The 19,636-nt window shown below is 40.3% G+C and overlaps 1 protein-coding gene across 1 annotated transcript in view; it reads right to left on the bottom strand.

The window, feature by feature from the left end:
• Positions 1-17,360, bottom strand: part of EFHC2 (EF-hand domain (C-terminal) containing 2) — a gene marked incomplete at its 5' end in the record, with an annotated part of 27,562 nt that extends 10,202 nt beyond the window's left edge. Inside the window, 4 exons of the mRNA XM_008949433.1 lie at positions 5,355-5,488; positions 10,521-10,717; positions 16,042-16,184; positions 17,195-17,360. Of these exons, the coding sequence (XP_008947681.1) occupies positions 5,355-5,488; positions 10,521-10,717; positions 16,042-16,184; positions 17,195-17,360 (640 nt within the window). The remainder of the gene's footprint in view (positions 1-5,354; positions 5,489-10,520; positions 10,718-16,041; positions 16,185-17,194) is intronic.
• Between the last annotated feature and the right edge of the window lie 2,276 nt (positions 17,361-19,636).

Genomic DNA, 19,636 nt, shown 5'->3' with positions numbered 1-19,636 from the left:
AAAGAGTTAAAACCAGTTAATAATCACTAAATTTCAGGCGGGGGGGAGGGGAAGGAGGATTACAGTGTACTCATTATAAAATGCTGTATTTAGATCTTTAAAGAATGTATCTACTTAAATTTGAAATTTGAGGTATAATGAAAATTACCTGGACTCTTACACTTTTGCGGAATGTCCACATCTTCTCAGTAGTTGGCTATACATACAAAAATATATAACAACCATGACAGAAGCCTTTTTATCTTAGCAGAGATTAATTTTGTCATTGCATTTATCCAACAAGATAGTGAATTAACAAGGTATTGCCCTATTTTGTTCCTAATTATATTTTGCATTCTGCAGTACATGATTAATTATGTGTAAACACAAAGCGCACACACAAAAACAGTTGCATAAAATAGAAAGAATTAACAATGACAGAGTAAAAGTGGGGCAGAAGATCTCAACAGGGAAGAAAATATTAATCAAGTGTCAAGCCACACTTCACAAAGCACTGTAAAAGGTGGCCTTGATGAATAGCTTTCAAGAGAAAGATGGGACAAGGGAAACAGAAACCAGTCACAGAGAGAGGGCAGAAAATTACACCCAACTTGTAATCACAAGCCCTCCTGGTAAGAATGCAAGACAGGAGGCTGTAGGAAGACCAGTTTCTGCTTGGCCACTGTCAGCAGAGAATCAGAGCCCATGAACGGAAGAGCCTGAGATGTGCTCTCCCATGACTGCTTGTGCTGCTCAGATGCATCAGTCCAGTCCAATGAAGTAAACATGTTCCTAAGATCCATCTGATGGGCCAGTGCTGGCACTGAATGGCTAGTCATTCCTGTTAATATCGATAATTTGTTGCTGATAACAGCTGGAGTTGTTTCTGGGTAAGCTCCTGAAGGCACTTGTATCAGCAAGTGGACACAAGCTTTGGCACTTAAGAACCAGGACTATCAATTACAGTTCAGAACACAATCCCTCTGCTTTATGTTGCTGGTACCAAGGAGAAGGACTAATTTTAAGGACTACAACATCTTTGCAGCAGGGGTTTTGTTGCCTTCAGTGATTACAGAGATCTTCATATGCCCTTATTGACACAACATAAGGGGGAAAAAAACACCAGTAGTGAGGTGTGCAAAGGAACCGAGGAGGTTTCCTGCTCTCCTGGGGAAAAAAATGGCCTGAACTGTAGGTTACCTCAGCTGTTACAAGGCCTCTTGTCAAACCTGGCTTAGTGTAACTACACTGGTGTTATGATCTCAAACATCTGCCTCTGGCAAACTCATGTTCCACAGGATTTTTTAACATCAAGCACCAACATAGGCCTATGTGCCTCAGTCAAAATTAGATTAATTATATATAATACTTCTGGATAAACTGCAGTAAGAATAGACTTCACTGTAATTGCTGATGCAATTAGAGCTGCACCTTGTGGTACCCTTGAGGGTACTGCCTCACTGTGATCCTACACTGATATTTGAAAACAAATGGAAGAAGTTACTAGTGATGCACAAAGTTCTGACACAAGTCTCAAACTGCTGTCTAAAGAACAGTTAAATTCTTGAATCTATCTGATAATGGGCCCTTAATATCCATATATGAATTGAAATTAAAAGCACAGAAACTTACTACAGTTCCATATTGCAAAACTTTACCAACAAACATAATTTTTCACTAGGTTCCTCTAAGAAGCTTGTGAGATCCTGTTCAAATGAAGATACATCTTCACAGAATATGGTTGCACTTACACAGCTGTTCAAAAAGGAATGCTAAACACTACATAGTGTCTACTTTGATTCCACTGCTGTTTTTTTTTTCATATTAAAGAAATCAGAAAGATCCTTTATTTGCAGCAGCAGGAAATAAATATAAGAAGACAAGTTGTTGACAGCAGCAAACCTTATGTGAGATTATGCAAGTTCAATGACCAAAACTTGATCCATCTAGTCATATTATCGCTATCTTGTCAGTGTTATTATCCCACTTACTGAATATTATTTTTTCTATTGTAGCAGCATTGAGAGATCCAGCCAAAACTGAAGCCTCTTTTCTGGAGCCTGCAGTACTACTACTGCAAACACAAAGAAGAGGACAGTAGTGCATGATAGGCGTGGCACTCTAAATGCTTGGGCTGGCAAAGCTGAAAGCACGTAGATAAACATCCCCTCTCTGAGTACTTCCACAGCCTGGATTTCCATGCACGGCACAGATTTTTCCAGTGTCAGGATTTTAAAGGTCTTTTATTCTCTCAAGTCAGTCAGTGACAATCAAGCCACCAGCCTCCCAGATAAAATTATTGTCTCATTTGGGAATTAAGCAATATTTTAGTGATTGTTGGGGACTAATGAGTGAGACCCAAGACTCCAAAACAGAATTGCATCTAAACTCTTCCTGACAAAAAAGAAACAAGCTGCAACAATTGTTCCCACAGCTTAGTTCTCTTTTGTTTTAGGGTTTTGTTGTTGTTGTTCTGGAAGAATAAGACAGATTGCAATCTGAATTTGGTAGAGAAAGAAGAAGTAATAATTAACTACTTAAAAGAGCTGTTTCTCAAGCTGAGATAGTCATCTTTGTTAAATCCACAGAGTTCTTTGTCTCTAGCAGTGAATGCTCTTGCCAGTAGTTTATGAGAAAAAGTAGCCTTGGATAGGACCCTGTGATGTACAGGCATCTAAATTTTAGTTATTTTTTCTTCTCTTTTTAACAAAGCTTTCAATAGTTTTAGCAATAGCTTCAGGGATAGCTTCAGTGTACATCATGTATTTATTTCCTGAATGACGTCCCACAGATCTGGATTCTGAAAGTAGTTAAATTGTACAATTACAATTCTGCTTCACTACTTCGTACTTATAGGTATACTTTTAAATGCAGCTGATATAAAATTATATGGACAGAAAGAAAGAAATCTGAAGAGCCAAATTCAGAGCACAGTAAAGCTTTAGCTGTATTTAAGATAAGAGGATTATCATGCTGCCTGAAGCTGTCACAGAGATAATTGCCTGTACTAAAAATAATCATTTGTAGTTAGTTATAATCATGAAATGCCATGACAGATTAAAAATAAGCAGTGATGTACATAAGAAAACACAAAACTGAAAGAAAAATACATATTCTGTTCACAGAAAAGTATCTTTGACTTGTCACAGATGCAAAGAAGTGCTCTCATCTTCATCATTAAAAAAGATTCCTTCACTCTACAATAAGATGCATGGATAATAAAAATAGAGCCTTTAGATTACTGGATATAATCACAGAATCATCACAGAATAGTTTGGTTTGGAAGAGACCTTAAAGATCACCTAGTTCCAGCTACCCCATCCTGGGCAGGGGCACCTCCCACTAGATGAAGTTGCTCAAAGCCCCATTCAACCTGGACTTAAGCACTTCCAGGGAAGGCGAATCCACAGCTTCTCTGGGCAACCTGTTCCAGTGTCTCACCATCCTCCCAGTAAAGGTTTTCTTTCTTATAGCGAATCTAAATCTACCCTCTTCCAGTTTAAAACTGTTAACCCCTTGTCCTATCACTACAACCCTCGATAAAGAGTTCCCCCCCCCCCCCCGCCTCTTTCCAGTAAGTCCACTTTAAGTACTGGAAGGCTGCTATAACATGAATGAACAGAAACAAAATCTACGATGGCTATAAAGCACAAAATTTAAATGTTCTTTAGAGGCAAATTCTTCTCTGGCAGTGTGAATGCTTCCTGTTAGACTCCTTGCAGCCCCACCACAGGAGGGGTGTAAACCATTAGCAGGTGCTCAGACTGGCCCAGGTGAGCACTGAAGCCAAGAAAACATTTACAATCTGGGTTCCCCAGTTTTCTCTCTTGCTCATGAAGAGGGCTACTGCACGTTTGTTGCTGAAACCAAATGCCTCAACACCATATAACAAGACATATCTTACTCCATGCCACAGAACAGCACTACCCTAAATTAAACAGCTGGGCTGTTCACAGATGCCCAGAATATGGCTATGATTAAATTTACACTCAACTGAGCCTCTTCTTGATAAAATAAAAATCTTTCTGTACAGTTTAAAAACACAATCATACCACCAATTCCATCATGCAAGTGATCCAAAACTTTGACCTGCTCTTAGTGCAAGGAAGAAGATACAGTTTTGCAGATGATTATAAATTGGATTAAAACCATAATTTGATTTTAAACAGTTATTGTGCATATAAATTAGAACATGTTTCCAAGTGCTATAAAGTTTCTCCAGATATACATTTATTCATTTTCTCCCCTTCTTATTCTACCAATAACATTTTCTCTCTCAATAGTGTTAACAATTCAAAATCTTGCTTCTGTGGAGTAAAACATCTGAGTTTCAGAATATTTTGACCAAAAGCTGCCAATAACTGCAGCCTCTCTTAGTTTAAATCCTACCTTTTAATCACTTATTTTTAATTTCTGAATACCAGCTTGTTTTCATTTCTCACTACTTTCACTTTGAATTGCTGGAAGAACTGACTGCTGATCTATGTCTTCTGAGATATTTCAGAAGCAGCTTCTGTCTTGGTTAACATTCCTACAAAGATGACATCCCACGCAACATACATCTATTTATATGCTTCAGTTATTATGACAGTTCCTAAATGCATAGTGTATTACCACTGTGAAAACAAAATGCTTCTAGGTAGAATTTCTTCCTCTGTTTCACACCATTAATTTTACCAGTACCCAGCACAGTTCATATGCTCAAGTATTCTGGCTGTGGGATAAACTGAGGTCAGCTGTCATTTGAGCATGATTTCCTCTTCCAGGTATCCATAGCTTTGCCCATTGCTACAGCTGGATCATTGGCAGATTCCAGATTTCTGCTCCACCTATCTATGCTGAAATTACTACCCAAGCATTAATTATTGCTCTCAGTACCACTTTCCTGTCTTTTTTAGAGATTATTACCATCACATTCTGTAATTTCAATAGAACTTGGTTTCATGAAGACTCTTTTCTTTATCAATGATTCAAAATCCAAATAACACCATTTTCAGGACGCAACTCAAACATTTTTTCTTGAAGTTCAAACCTACTAATTAATTTGTTTGACACTCAGGACAGAATTTTGTTTATCTTTCTGTGTATTTACTACTGCTGACTTGCTCTTCTTCACAACACCCTGTGCCAGCTCCATAAAAAGTAGACAAATTTAGCTGAGTTTTTCAGATTACTTGGAACTATCACATTTCTCTTTTTTTTTGCGGGGAGCATGGATTCACTTTCTTTTTCACACACAGTCTCCAAGTAAATGAAAAACAAATGTACCTCATTTGTCAGATAACACGTGCAGAAAGCATCAAGAAACAGTCATGCTTTATAGACCTTTGGGGAATGTGCCTTCATTAAATATTAACCAAAATCCACTGTCTTACCTGAAAGGGTTGTATTCAATCACCTCGGTATGCTCAGGGTCAATGGCTGCAAACATCTGTCTGATCTCTCGGCAGCGAGGTTCAGCTATGTCTTTCAGTTTCTTGAGGATGACAGTGATATCAGCCATGGAGAACTTTAAAGAGGAGAGCAAGACACAGATTAGAGAGAAAAGCACAATGCAACCAGCCATGCATGTGCCAGCAACAGTTGTCAAGATGCAGGGTAACGCTGAACTGCTAAGTATTACTGGTATCTTCATTGTCTCACTTCAGATGCATACATCGGCACAGTGTTAAGTTTGGAGGGAAGCTTGCTACTGAAAGAAAAATTGCTTCCTACCAAGAATATAAAAAATTAAAAAGCATCAGTTCATGCACTCTCAAACAGCTTATTCTAGCTGCATAAAAGGACACTCACTTTTGCTTCAAACATTGTATCGGTAAAGCAGAAGTAGAAACATTTAACAGTTCTAATAACTTCATCCTCATTTCATATTGCTGCACCTCACTTACATTCTCAGTTAATGGATTTCACCAAGTTAAAACTAATCTTTTCACCATTGGCTCCAATAAACTGTTCCAACAGATATTCCCATTCATCTTAGACTCTGTTGCCTTACATACTCAGAATTATCAGACTGGAATTTCTTAGGATCCAGTTTCTCCTGCCATGTAAGAAGAATGCTTATTTCTTCCTACGTAGGCCATTAAAATAAATTTGAATTTAGATAAACAGGCTTGGAGCACTAAGGCTTCCACCCTATATTCAGATTGTTGTGTTACAGCTATACCAAAGATTTATTTGCTACACTCATTTTTAACACAAAACTTCTATATACCTAGTCATTAAATTGAGGTTGAGTCCAAGTATGAATATCTGATATGTCCTTACACCTGTCATGCTCTTATAAAGCACAATGTACTGTCTGAAAATAGTTTTCTCCCATTTCTTACAGTAAGTAGTGTCGGTTTAACTAGCGATTATTTGAAATATGGTATGACTGATATTAAAGATCTAATCACAGCAGAGACTGGGCCTTACTCCCAATTATGCTGAAGTCTGTCTACAGCTCTGTAACCATTCAAAGGGATCTAGAAAATGGTATCTGAAGTCCTCCTGACACTGCCAGAGCAGTACTAAAGAGCAGAGAAGACAATTGCTGCTTGTGCCAAAAGGTACAACCCTGGCATGCAATGCCATGCAAGGCAGTGGTATGGAGCAAATGGACCAGCAATCAAGAGGTTTTAGAGAACAACTTTTTTAGTCCCCTCCCAAAGCAGTTACTGTTTGAGCCATAAGCAGACTTTTTGCTTCATTTTTTGCTAAAAAAGAAAGGGACAAAGATTGGTAAAATACTAGGGAGAAGAAATGTCCAAAGATGGATAAAGTGTTCTGTCTGTTTAAAAACCTATCTTCTCTACATTATCAAAGCAGTTATTTTTGCATCTTTTTTTCTAAACTAGATATTCCAAACACCTACACAGACATCGAGTACCTGAGCAGTACGGCACTAACTCTTTACCCACTTTCTCCCCTTCTCACGGAATTGCTGACATGCCGGGAGTCACAAGCTAGTTTTGTTTGATGGTTGAATTTAATGCAAATGTCCTGGTTCCGTGTAAAAAGGGGTTCAGGGCAGGACCCACACGGAACAGAACTATGTACTCGCCTCTCCCCCCCCGAGAGAGAGAGACACTTTGGAAGAAAAAATGAAGTATATTGTTTAACAAGGAACAGAAAACGAAAAAGGGAGGTAAGGAAAATAATATATACAAAGATTTGGGGAAAAGTACAAAAAATAAAATATACAAAACCCTCAGAAATGGTTCCAGGGTCCCACAGAGTGAAAGGACAACCTCCCTCTCCGAGCTCCAAGGCAGGAGTGAAATTAGAAACCACTCCCTGCCTCTTATCAGAGTGTGCGTGGGAAGGGGAGGGAATACAATGGTTCACCCCCACCCGGGGTCCTCCCAGTTGCTGGAAGGTCACGCCCCCATTCCAAGCCTCAAACCACAACAGCAAGTAAAATCAACCTCCAAGTTTGTGCTGCAAAAGACTACAAAGTTTGAAGAATTGAGACTTTTTTTCAGAGATGATGAATTCACTTCCACAGAGGCACAGTGATGCGTTGTTTGAAAGAACCCTCCTCAAACTTGGATAGTACCAGTAAGACTGTGCACAACACACTTATTCTGTTCTGCAAGCAAATTTACACTTTCTAAACGCATCTTTTTTCCTCAAATCGGAAAAGAATTTAGAAGTGTTTAACAGTTTGGGGAAGTAGATCTGCAAAGTCATTTTCAGTACAGGTAGAAATCAAAAAGACAAGATTTCTCTCTCCCCTTAACTCAAAACCAGTACTATAAATACAACTTTGAAACAGAAAACTAAAACTTTCCAAATCTCTCACATGGTGTCAGACAAACGTTTCAATGACAGCAAAATCAATTCACACCTGCCCTATGACTATCAATCAAAATTTCATCTGAATCAATATATACCTAGAGAAATGTGGTCACAATGGCATTTTTCAGAAGAAAAACATTCTATCTGGATTTCTTTCATCAGTTTTCAGAAAAAGGTACTGACGAGTTCTACTGAGATGAAACTTCTGTCTATTCAGAAGGAAAATTATTTCATTTCTAATTTTAGAAACAACTGGAAAAAAAAGTAATCTTTATTTTTTTTCCCCTTCTTCCAAACCATCTTCTTCCAGCTCTGCTCTAATCTGATAATTGCTGAAGTTCTTGTGATTTGAGTATGCAGTCCCATGGTGAACCGAGGCAAACAAGGTGTGTCCTTATTTCTGGAGCTCTGTTCAAAGGATGTGACTTAAGCATCTATCACTGGGAGAATAACCCTGTTTCTCTAACAGCTGTTCAAAAATCCTAACTCTGCAAATAACGTTTCAAAATTAATTTTAAAGTATTTTTACTGTTTCTTGTTCCCAATTTGCAGATTTTATTTTGATAATATGCAATCATTCAGATCTTGTTTGATCCAAGATAATCAATGCAAATGGCAGTTCCAAAGAACACTTACAATATAGTGATGCACATTGCATTTTGGAGAATAGCTTTGGCTTTGACTCTACTAGAAGGAGAAACAGTTCAGCAGTACAAAACCATAATGCATATAGTATTTTACTGCTTAAAGCCTTTAGCAGTTGTAGAATTTTACACCAACAAGCATTTTGCAGACCTTCCTCATTATACCAGGGAAGGCAGGTAATGCTAACCCCAGATTAATTTACAAAGAAATCATCCTGTTCTGCTGTTTTCATTTGGGTGAGAACAGCACATGTGGCCCAAAGGCAGCACAGGGTCAGGTTGTGTCTACCTCTGCCTCAGGAGCACAGTAGCCTTAAGACCTGCAGTTCCCAAGACTACACTAGGCCTACTTGGGCATCCTGCAGGTTCACTCACTTTGGTGAGCCAGCAGACAAGGAACAATTAAAACTTAAACTAAGAACTTTCTCCCTTCTCCATCCAAAAAAAGTCTGAACAAATGGGCAGAGGGTCATGACTTGATAAACACTCCTGGATATTTCCCTAGGGGTACTCCTAACAAGCCTATGCAAAAGAGCAGTTCTGGTGAATCACAAAATCATAAAACCATATAATGGTTTGGGTTGGAGGGAACCTTAATGACCACCTAGTTCCAACCTCCCTGCCCTGGGCAGGGACACCTTTCACTAGACCAGGTTCTCAAAGCTACATCCAACCTCGCCTTGAACACATCCTGTGATGAAGCATCCACAACTTCCCTGGACAACCTGTTCCAGTGTCTCACCACACTCATAGTGAAGAAGGACTGCTGAAGGCACAATTAATGCTGCTGCTCCACTACGAGCTATGAGGCATAACACAGTACCCCAAAGTCCTTACAGCACAGTGTAATCCAAAGGCTGATGTTTGAGATCACACTGTGATGAAGCAACAATCCAGAAGAAGGACTGGGATACAGAAATGTCTTGGCTTCTGAGCTGATGCATTCTTGCACCTCAGAGTGACTGGATCAGAGCTGCACATAACAGGAATTTCCAACTATACCAAGGTACATTTATTCAATTATTGCAGTGCAAACTTCATTGTAAAAAAAAAAAAAAAAATAAAAAATACATTTCTTACCAAATCAACATAAAATCCCACAAAATGCCCTGTGACTCCTGTGGCTCTCTATCCCTATATCTTTTCTTTTTGACCTCTGTGACAACTGCCATAGGACAATGAATTTCTTCCTGTTGGATGTATTTCTGGCTTGGGTGAATGAGGGCTTCTCTAGCCTTTTTTGTAATGACTGGTAGCATAAAACATACACCAGCACAGGCACCCCAGCCCTCTACTTACTGTTTCTCTCCCCTCCAAAAGACAGTGAAACTCGGTACAAAGTGTAAGCTTGAATTCCTGACTCTGATATGAATTTCTAATATTACAAGGGAACTGTTTTGGCAGATAAATATGTATGAACCCATAAAATTCCAGTCAGGGACTAAAACAGCCTCACCAGTAAGAGTCTAAACTGGATGTACCCACATCTTGAGTACCGTGGATTGTTCCAGTCTCCACATCTCACAGTTGCCTTGCAAGGACATGATAAAAAGGGTGAGACTCTTAAACTGGATAGGATTAGGCTTAGGGGGTATAATGTCTGAGATTCACAAAATTATGAAGGTGGTGCATAAGGTGAATGAGGTTCTTCACCAAACCCCAAAATACTAGAACTGGCACTGAAACTAGTGGGAGGTTGGTTTAAAAGAGATAAGAGATATTTCTTTTCTCATATTTTTTTTTACATAGGAGGCAGCGAACTTTTCAACTTGCTGCCACAGAAAGCTGTGGAAGCAGACAGGACATGGAGGTTCAACAAGGGTTAGATCAATTCAAGAATGTAAACAGTCCGTAAACAGTCACAAGAAGGAACAGGCAGAAATACAGCTTCTAACAACACCCAATACAATAAGTGAATGCTGAGAAAGTAGAAGGTGAATGGATGGTAAAGAGAGGCCAGGCTTGTGTGCGCTCCCTAGCTAACATCTAAATTCATTCCTAGACAAAGAGCGCTGTGAACTTTGGGTGAAGAAAATAGGCATAAATAATTCTGAAAAATATACAGATAAGGTACAGTTCTTAAAGGTAACAGAAAACAACAAGAGCCTGCTTCACCTCATTTGCATGCTTCTCCATGTAGTTGAACGTGTACTCATCAGCATCCACCAAAAGGAAGTTGTGACCATGGAAACAAACTTTGGCTCCAACAAACAGATCCTGAGCCTTGAAGTATTCAGATGGTTCGCTCTTCAAGAGGTCCTGCCCAGGCTTCTTAATGCGACCTCTTTGCAAGAACTTCCCCCCAAGTATCCCTATGGGAATAGAATTATAAATAATTATAAATAATTAATTGTGCTTAGGCGGGGAAAAAAAAAAACAAACACAAGAACAAACAAACACAAAATAAAATCCAAAAGAGACTTCAAACCAGTTAGTTTGTATTTCAATATTCGTTCTCATCCTTAGAGTTTATTATCACGTAATATATTCTCCCACACCCTCTCATTGCTAAAAGACTGGTCTCTACCAGTGTCCACAGCAACAGTTACATTGTGCATATTCTGTGACATGTCTCATCTGAATGCCTGCCAAACACCTTCCCTTTTTTTCTTTTCTTTAAAATGGGACAGAAATGTGTCTCTTCAAATCATTCCCATAACCCTGTTGCCAGCCTTGGGACTGACCCTTGAGAAAAAACAAGATGCAAAATGCAAGATGCAGGCAATTATCCTTGAACTGTTAAAGCAAAAAAGAAAAAAAAACTCACAACTTAGGATAGCAGAGTCCTATGAAGATCATGAATTCTGGCGCAGTGTAATTCTAGCTCATTTTAAAGGGTTTTGAATGTAAAAACAAAAGTAGAAGTGACATGACACTGCCTTGCACATACAGTTCTGCCAAACCAATTTAATTGTGATCTGTTATTTCCTTTGTGAGCTGGGTATGTCACATTATGTCTTTGCACATCATAATGATTTTATTCGCTCTACTGGAAACACACACAGTGCTCAAGGGTATGTAAGATACTAAAAGGAATCTTTCACTTTCCAGTAATATCTTCTGGTGCACCACAGGACTGAACTGCATGTACCAAGCTTTCTAGAAAACATTCTGTCACATGTTTATTTTCATCAGGATACATGCCCCACAACAGCTCTGGAGTGCCTGGGGTTTGTTTCCTGTTTATGTTTGAGTTCCCAAGCCGAAAGCCAAAAAGCATACTTTAGTAACGTTAAATGTTGTCTTACACATTAGGTAGTGATACAGGTCCAATAAAAGGCTGATAAAGAGTGTGGTAAAATCCTTTTATAGTCAAAATTATAAGTGAATGTGAAACCCAAAGTACTTATTAAATCAGATGGATCAGATGGGTCTCTTAATTGCTTTACTAGCACTGTAAAAGCAAAAGACAAAAAATACACTACAGTAATGGCAAGATCTAGCTTGAACTAAAAGCCAATTCAAATCACTAACGTAACTCTAATCTTAACACACTCCTTTTCACCTAGCTATTAAAACAAATACAGAATCTTATTTTATACAATCCTGGCAACTGTTTGTAATATTTAAGCAGAGCCTGTCTTTGTAAGATTTGTCTATTTTCCTGCAATTGTGCCCTTAGATTGGAAATTTGCCTTAATACCTCCCTCCCATAATTGTTTTATAAATGTTACAGGTTAGTACATTTCAAAGGGTATAAAGGAAAACAACCAAAAATATCTCATTAGGTTAGAGATTTTATACTGAAACCCGATGAGAAATTTTGTTGGAAATCTACAAAAGCCAGGCTCAAAGCACAAAATAAACACCACAATCAAAGACCCTCTTCCATTAAGATCGGATCAGCCTTTGCAGGTGTTTGTACAGCTGTTGGCTTGGTCTTACACTGAGTAAAACTAGGGTTGTGATCTTCTGCATGGGGAGCCAACGTTCTCATGCTTCAACCTTCATCTCAACAAGTGTTTCAAGATGTCCAGCCCTGTGCATTTCAAATACAGTTTCACAGTGTTATTAATAGCATTAAGTACTTCTCTGCAACCTTTAGGTTGCTGGACTGAGAAATGTAAGAACAAATTATTACTTCCATCTTAGGACAGATTTGAAACATTTTTGCTTGCCAATTTCTATCAATTCCTGCAAATAAAAAGGCATAAATTTCCCTTTGAACCTGAGCACAAACGAGATAGTCAAGTTAATCTTCGGGGAGTCATTTATCATTTTAACTCATCCCCTCTCTAAGATGTGCTCAGACTTGCTCTTCTCCCATCACTTTAACACTTTTCCTTCTCACACACAAATGTTCTTCTCGCTCCCATTTCACACGCCTTACTCGTTTCTCCTAGCCACTCTTACCTGACCTCTGCAAAGCCTTCTCATTCTCAGCCTCCAAGAAGTCCATTCACTTCTCCTGCAGATATGACTAAAGTGAGGGAGGGATAGAGAGAAGAAAAGAGGGGAAGAAATAAAGGAAAGAAGGTGGGAGCAAAGAAACTTCTGCAGTCCTAGACCTCTTTCCCACTGCTGCTCTACATGCCCCCCATCCCTACTTCTTATCCTGCCTCTTCAAGGTTGCTCTAACTAAACTCTCCAATGGCCAGTTCTTGGCCACATCCTTCCACTTCACCTTTCTACCACCTCCCAAAGTCAGCCACTTCATCCACTTTAACACCTCAGAGAAGCTAAATACCCGTTTACAGATACTTGCCTTTCACACTCATCTTAAAGCATTTCTTATTGTGGTGTGCAAACTTGCCTATTTATTGTTTCACATTTTCGCTGACTCCCTATGTTTGATGGGCTCCCAGCTGCAATCCCAGCATATATTCTCATTGCAAAGCAAAAGGAAGCCAGGAAGCAACCTCTGGCCTGGCACCCATGCTGTCGAGAGCCTGACGAACTGATCTGCACTACACAGGGTGTGGCACTGGCTCTGCTCTGGGTGCTATGTGATAAATCTAGGGTCCTAAGACACAGCTATTATTTTTGTGTGTTCAAACTGCTTGAAGGTATGGGAGCCCAACAGAGTGGTGTTTTACAGCAGAAAACTGAGGGGAGGTATTGCAGCCCCTGGGTGTGGCAGAACAACATGAATTTTTGAGTGTGCCAAACATCCTGGCATAGTGTTAGATGAGTGGTAAGAGTGGAGCAAGACAAACCTGGTGCAGCCTTGACCTTACTGCCTTCCAGGAGAGTTTCCTGGAATTCAGCATCCTCCAGAAGGGGCCCCAGGCCTTATTTAGTTGGAATGGTGCAAAGGAGAAGCAGTAATGACTCAAGACTCAATACATATGATTTGGGTCCAAGATCCAAACTGCTCTCTGGACATCTTTAATTTAATAGTACAGCTGTACCCTTAGCATCCTTTATGTCTCTGCGCATAAAGAATGCCAATCAAACATTGCTTGCAGTGATAGAATGAGGGGTAATAGCTTTAAACTGGAAGAGAGTAGATTTAGATTAGAAATTAGGAAGCAGTTTTTCACTCTGAGGGTGCTGAGACACTGGGGAGGTTGTAGATGCCCCAGCACTACAACCTGGATCTGTTCAGGACCAGGTTGGATGTGGTGTTGAGCAACCTGGTCTAGTGGAAGGTGGTGGTTCCCATGGCAGGGGGCTTGGAACTAAATTATCTTTAAGGTCTTTTCCAACCCAAACCACTATATGAAATGGCATTCAGTAGTGGAGATCCAATCTCCTCTTGAGCCTCACAGCATTACATAACAAATATAAACATAAGTATATGTGTCTTTAGCTGCAATAAAAGTGGCATAAACTGCAGGCCAGTGGATGGCAGGAAACTAGCACAACAATAACAGAACACTGCTGCCATAAGCAGTGTTAAATCTTGATGTTGCAATGGGAGAGGGCGAATGGGAATACTCACTGAAGGAAGCCTAGGCAGGTACTCTACACTTTTTCAAAACACTTCTCCAATAATTGCTTCTATTTTAAATGGGGATAAGATACCTATTTATGCATTCATAATATAGTCAGATAAAAGCAGAGATGCCCTTAGTTCTTCACATTGAAAAGGCTCAGGACTGCCCAAAAACCTACTCATCTGAAATGGCTTAGCACCACTGGCACAGAAAGAGTTCTCTAGGAATACCCAAGGGTCTAGATATTCAGCATGCCTTAATTTTTTATGGACATTGTGTTCATTATAGTTCTGAAAAGGACTAACACCAGAAATCACTTTCAGTGAAGGCTTAAGAGTAGAGTTGCAAGAATACTTGGTCCTTAACTGTAAGCTGAATAACTGGACCTCAGAAAGTCAGCTGCTGGAACCAAAGTCTGAAGGCCAGAGGAGTGAACAGTCCTCCTTAGGACAGTCTTTGCTCTAGACAGTGAGCTGGGTTAATACCAGATAGGTCAGTACCGACCACAGTGAGCTTGTCACCATTGCAGGTGTCCCTGAAATGCCACACCAAGGTGCTCTGTGCCAAGAGGCTGATACAGGGCAATTCAATCAGTATCAAAAGAGCCAGTCACGAGGTTCCACAAGAGCCTAACATGGTAACTAAGGAAACCTTCCATTATGCTTTTTCCCTTGCCTTTGATAGATTGCGATTTCCTGATTTTTAATTTCTCTATGGTTGTATCAGAGGCTGACAGCAGCTTTTGAGAGTCAGTCCTTCAGCTGCACATGTTGAGAGGTACCAGAGCACTTCTGGATGTTAACTGCTTGAAACTGTTGCTGCTGATGTGTTTGGGGCTTCACAGAAATACACTGATCTCTTCAACAGGGTCATGTGTAGCCAAAGCTTCCCTATCTTTCTGAGTTTCAGAACGACTTCCTGACATCCCTTCCCAGTGCTGTGTCCTCCCATCTGAGTGCAAGACACTCCAAGGAAATAAAAAGATGCTTGAAAATCACAAAAACTTTCGTATCCTCAGTTGGGGGCAGCCTTCAAGAGACAACAGTGGCACAAAGAATTTAACCATGATAACACTGGGTGACCATGCTTCAGCAATAGGATAAATGTGATCAAGCAACTGAGAAGTTAACAAAGCATTTGTCACTTAAACACCAGTAGCCTGGCTCTTGAGATTCAGTTCAGTATTATACACACACACACGTACAGACACTAGCACACGGCAATCTTCAATCTTTATATGCTCAGTGCTACATGATTAATGATAGAGTAGGCTAAAAAATATCACAACTGTTCTGTTTTCATGAGCTGCTTCTATACGATGGATGCTATATAGGTTTCATAGCACAATTCTGCAAAAGAAAGGATTTACTCTTTGCTTCTTGATGTCTTACATTTAATGTCCCTATTTATTGTCAACTACAATACAATTCCTGCGTGTTAATCACAATAAAAGCAAATGTTTAAAGGCCAAACATGGAAGTCAAAATGCATTAAAAGTTCTAATGCATTAAACTTCCAGTTTCCAAAGGATATTGTGAAGTACTGTCACACAACGAAGAGTGTTATGCTGTGAGATGAAGATCATAAATTACTATGACACAGAGCTAGGCAAGACACTGCAGCAGACCTGCTGGAATACTTCCCATTGCATTTAAAAATCCACATCCCTGCTTCTGCTAGTGCCACAAGGGCCACAACGTAACTGGGAACTCTAATCAAATGAGCAGGACTGATTGCAGGACATTACCACATCTTACCTGTGTTTCGCTGCCTGTGTTCAAAAACCGCAATGGTGTCATCGCTCAGGAAGTAGGAGATAACGAACTTCCGGTCCCCGTCCGCGGGACTGCCCGTGACAAGCTTGGCAAGAAAGCGCAGCGTGTTGCTCTCCAGCCCGCTCCTGAGAAGGGGGAAGAAACCAAAAACAGAGTGAGGAGAGTTCTCATCACCACGAGACGCATCCTCCTGAGTTTGGTAACATATGTTAACTGTGTTTTTCCAAGACCAAGAAGGGAAATGGCATAAGATTCCCTACTTCATCAAAAACTATTTTCAGCTTAAATTAACAGAACCAGCTAGAGTCAGACAGGTAGAAAGGAGTAATCTGCAGGGAAAAATTACTTCTCTGCCACAGGTCTAGAATGAATTTGTATTCAAATTCAGTTGCAAATCAAGCTCCAAGTTTCTTTCCAGAAAATTTGTAAAGGAAGAACATATTTAGGTATGTATATTTTCAAATCAAATTCTAAATAGCAATACATAGTAGGATTATCACCACAGAATCAGGCCCACCATACAATGTTAGTAGTTGGACCTTTGTTAGGTGACTGTGTTTTAACTAATTTACAGTACATTTATATGCAATTTCAACACATTCCCAAGCCTCTTCCTAACAGCCGCCTTCTTTTACAGAGGTTCTACAGGTGAATCTCTTGCATGGGACTTTGTTTTCCACTTAAGCTTCAACAACCACTGCCTGACAAACCATTTCATAATGGAAAGTAAAGGGTTAATGTTTTAATATTGTTACAGTAAAATGCATTAAATCCAGCAGACAAAAAAACCCAAACGCCAGAAAGTCAAACAGAAAAAGAAATCAGTGTGGGACTGCTGAAGCACACAAAATTCCTGACTAATTCCTGGACTAAAACTTCCATCGAACTCCCACTGAAGACAGCAGAGGGGAAGGAGGATGGGAGGATCTGAATATTTGCCTTGTCATAAAAGAAATTTTGCTAAGTTTAGAGAAAACTGGAGGACCATGTCCCTAAACCTGTCCTCATTCACTTCTTCCTTAAAAGTCTGATGAGCTGCATATTTTGCTGGAAAAAAAATTACATCCCTACTTAACATTTATCTGCTTCACAAAGACATAATTTTAAAAGTTGGAATTATTTTTCACTGAAATACCTGTCCTTCTCCATGAATTTCTTGAAATCTTTTTGGGGAGGCTTGAGAAGCAGACCCATACAGGAGCACAGAGAATCCTCTTCGGAACCAAATCCAGTATAAGGAGGAAAAGTTCTTTCTGTTTTCGGAGGTGGTGGAGCTTTACATGGAACTGGGGTGAAATCCTCTACAACAAAGACACAAGACCACTTATTACTGTTCTGATGAAACCATTCTGCTAAGGATTTAAACTTCCAACATGAATACTTATTAGCCTATTTCTGTAACAGAGCACTGATCAAAGTCAAACCAGGTCCCTCCTACTGTTATAGCGTAGAAAGACTCCATAGAAGCCAACAGCAAAATTCTTGTTCCTTCAACAGTTTCAGGATTTCATCTATAAACTTAAAATGTCCGGCAAATATCATTACTATACACAGGCAAAAGAAAAGATGAATACAGTTTCAAATAGGGATAAAATAATCAACAATCCTAAATTAATTTTTCAGTTTTATCCTTTGAGACAACATGATTAAGTAAATACTTGGCTTATGAGTTTCCTGCACTCTGCTTTCTGCCAGAGGAAAATAAATACATAAATTAATAACATTTTATTAATTCTTTACATCATACACATATGAGAAGAAGTTGGTACATTGAAGCCAATAGATTCAGCCCACATCTCAATTCATCCAGAGTTTCGGAAGCTTTGCTTCCCTCATTTCCCCCAGTCTCAAGCCTTTCCTCACAGTGACCACTGGTCTGGACTATCTCAGGTACACTGCAGGAGCTCTCCTGACTCAGCAGGGACATAGGTGGTCAGGGACCTGCACTCACTTCCCCTAGGGGTTGTTCCCAAAGGCCCTGCTGCCCTATGGTCCCTGCTTACTTCCTTCTTGAGGAAAATCCTGCTGTACCATGTGGCTCCTAGTTGCTTTCTTGCACTGTTCTTTCACGCTAACACAGCTTCCAGCTGCCAGTGGGTTTCACATAAAACTTCCACAGAGTAATACAGTCTGCTAGTTAAATAAGGTTAATGGAAAATGCGAAAGGTGAGAGGAAAACAGCAACTTTTATACGAGAGAAAGTAAAGGGGCAGACCTGAGTTAAATGAAGACATAAATCACAGAACACAGGGTAATTCAGGTCGGACAGGACCTTAGGAGGTGTCTAGCGTGATCTCCTGCTCAGGACAGGGTCAGCCCCAGGCCAGACCAGGCTACTCAGGGCTGTGTCCAGCTGTGGCTTAACACCTCCCAGGGTGGAGCCTGCACAGCCTGCCCTGGCACACTGCCCCAGGGAGAAAAGTTTTTCCTGATATCCAACTCTGAGCCTCTTGTTCCCACTTCTGCACGTTGCCTTGTGCCCTCCCATCATGTACCCCTGTGACGAGCCAGGCTGCCTGGTTTCAGCAACCTCCCCACAAATGGGTGCAGGCAGCCACTCAGGGCCCTTCCCAGGCTGAGCAAGCTCTGTTCCCCTGGGGGTTCCTCAGCACTGGTCCATGCCTTTCTTGTCCTGGCAGACCCAAACAGGGACCCAGTACCAGATTTAACAAGAAGAAGGGGATTTTTGGGCAGCCCACACTATGTCTGGCCCTCTTTGCTGTGGCCCCAAGCCAAGCTTGCTGCCCCCCACAACCCTCAGAGCCCTTCCAACACCAACATGGGTGTGGTAAGGAGGTCAGAGCCAACCAGCACAGCACTGCCTGCATGGAGCAGCATCACTTCCACACCTGGGTGGGCTGGAGATGCTGGCCTGAAGAACGGAGAGCTGTCTGGGATAGCAAGTGAAAGAGAAACACAGGAGGCAAACAGAAAGAAGATGGATCACAAACCACAGTGCAGGGGGCAAAGAGTGGTGTAGGTGACCAGTGTATAAAGTGGATGTCATTAAATAGTTGGGTTTTTTTTCTTTAAAGCTTAACTTTTGTACCCAGAACTGAAGAGAGATGAACAAGCTACACTTGCAGCATGGCTTTCAGTGCAAATAAAGAATGAGAAAACTGCTGTCACTTGGAACATTTGCAGAATTGGTTTGTGATTATAATGTTGTAAACATGGTTGTATCAGAAGATCAAACCAACGTACTCTTTTAAAATTTGACTTCTCTAACAGCAGTATGAAGCTGAAAAATATAAAACGCATACAGATGTCTTAATATTTCTTTAACTTGAAAACACAATGAGGTCTCCTTTGGCCTTTAGCTCTTAGAATATGGTCTGACTCGAAAAGCCAATACCTTCACCTCAATCAGTCAAACAGGGGTTCTGCAAACCCACACTAACACTTTCCTGCAGAAAAGCGACATTTGCACTTTCTGTGCTTTAGAAGCACAAAGGCCAAGCCCGCAGGCAAAAGAAAGCGCATTCAGAAATTGTGAAAGCGATCTTCACCATGAAAGCGAGCAAGTGCATGAACATACACCAAAACACTCTGCTCCCTTCTGGTCGTGACAAACTCG

The sequence above is a fragment of the Merops nubicus genome, unplaced genomic scaffold (assembly GCF_000691845.1).
Source record: "Merops nubicus isolate BGI_N331 unplaced genomic scaffold, ASM69184v1 scaffold8831, whole genome shotgun sequence".
NCBI lineage: Eukaryota > Metazoa > Chordata > Aves > Coraciiformes > Meropidae > Merops > Merops nubicus.
The sequence above is the reverse complement of the archived record's forward strand: the minus strand, read 5'-3'. Positions and strand labels throughout refer to the sequence as shown.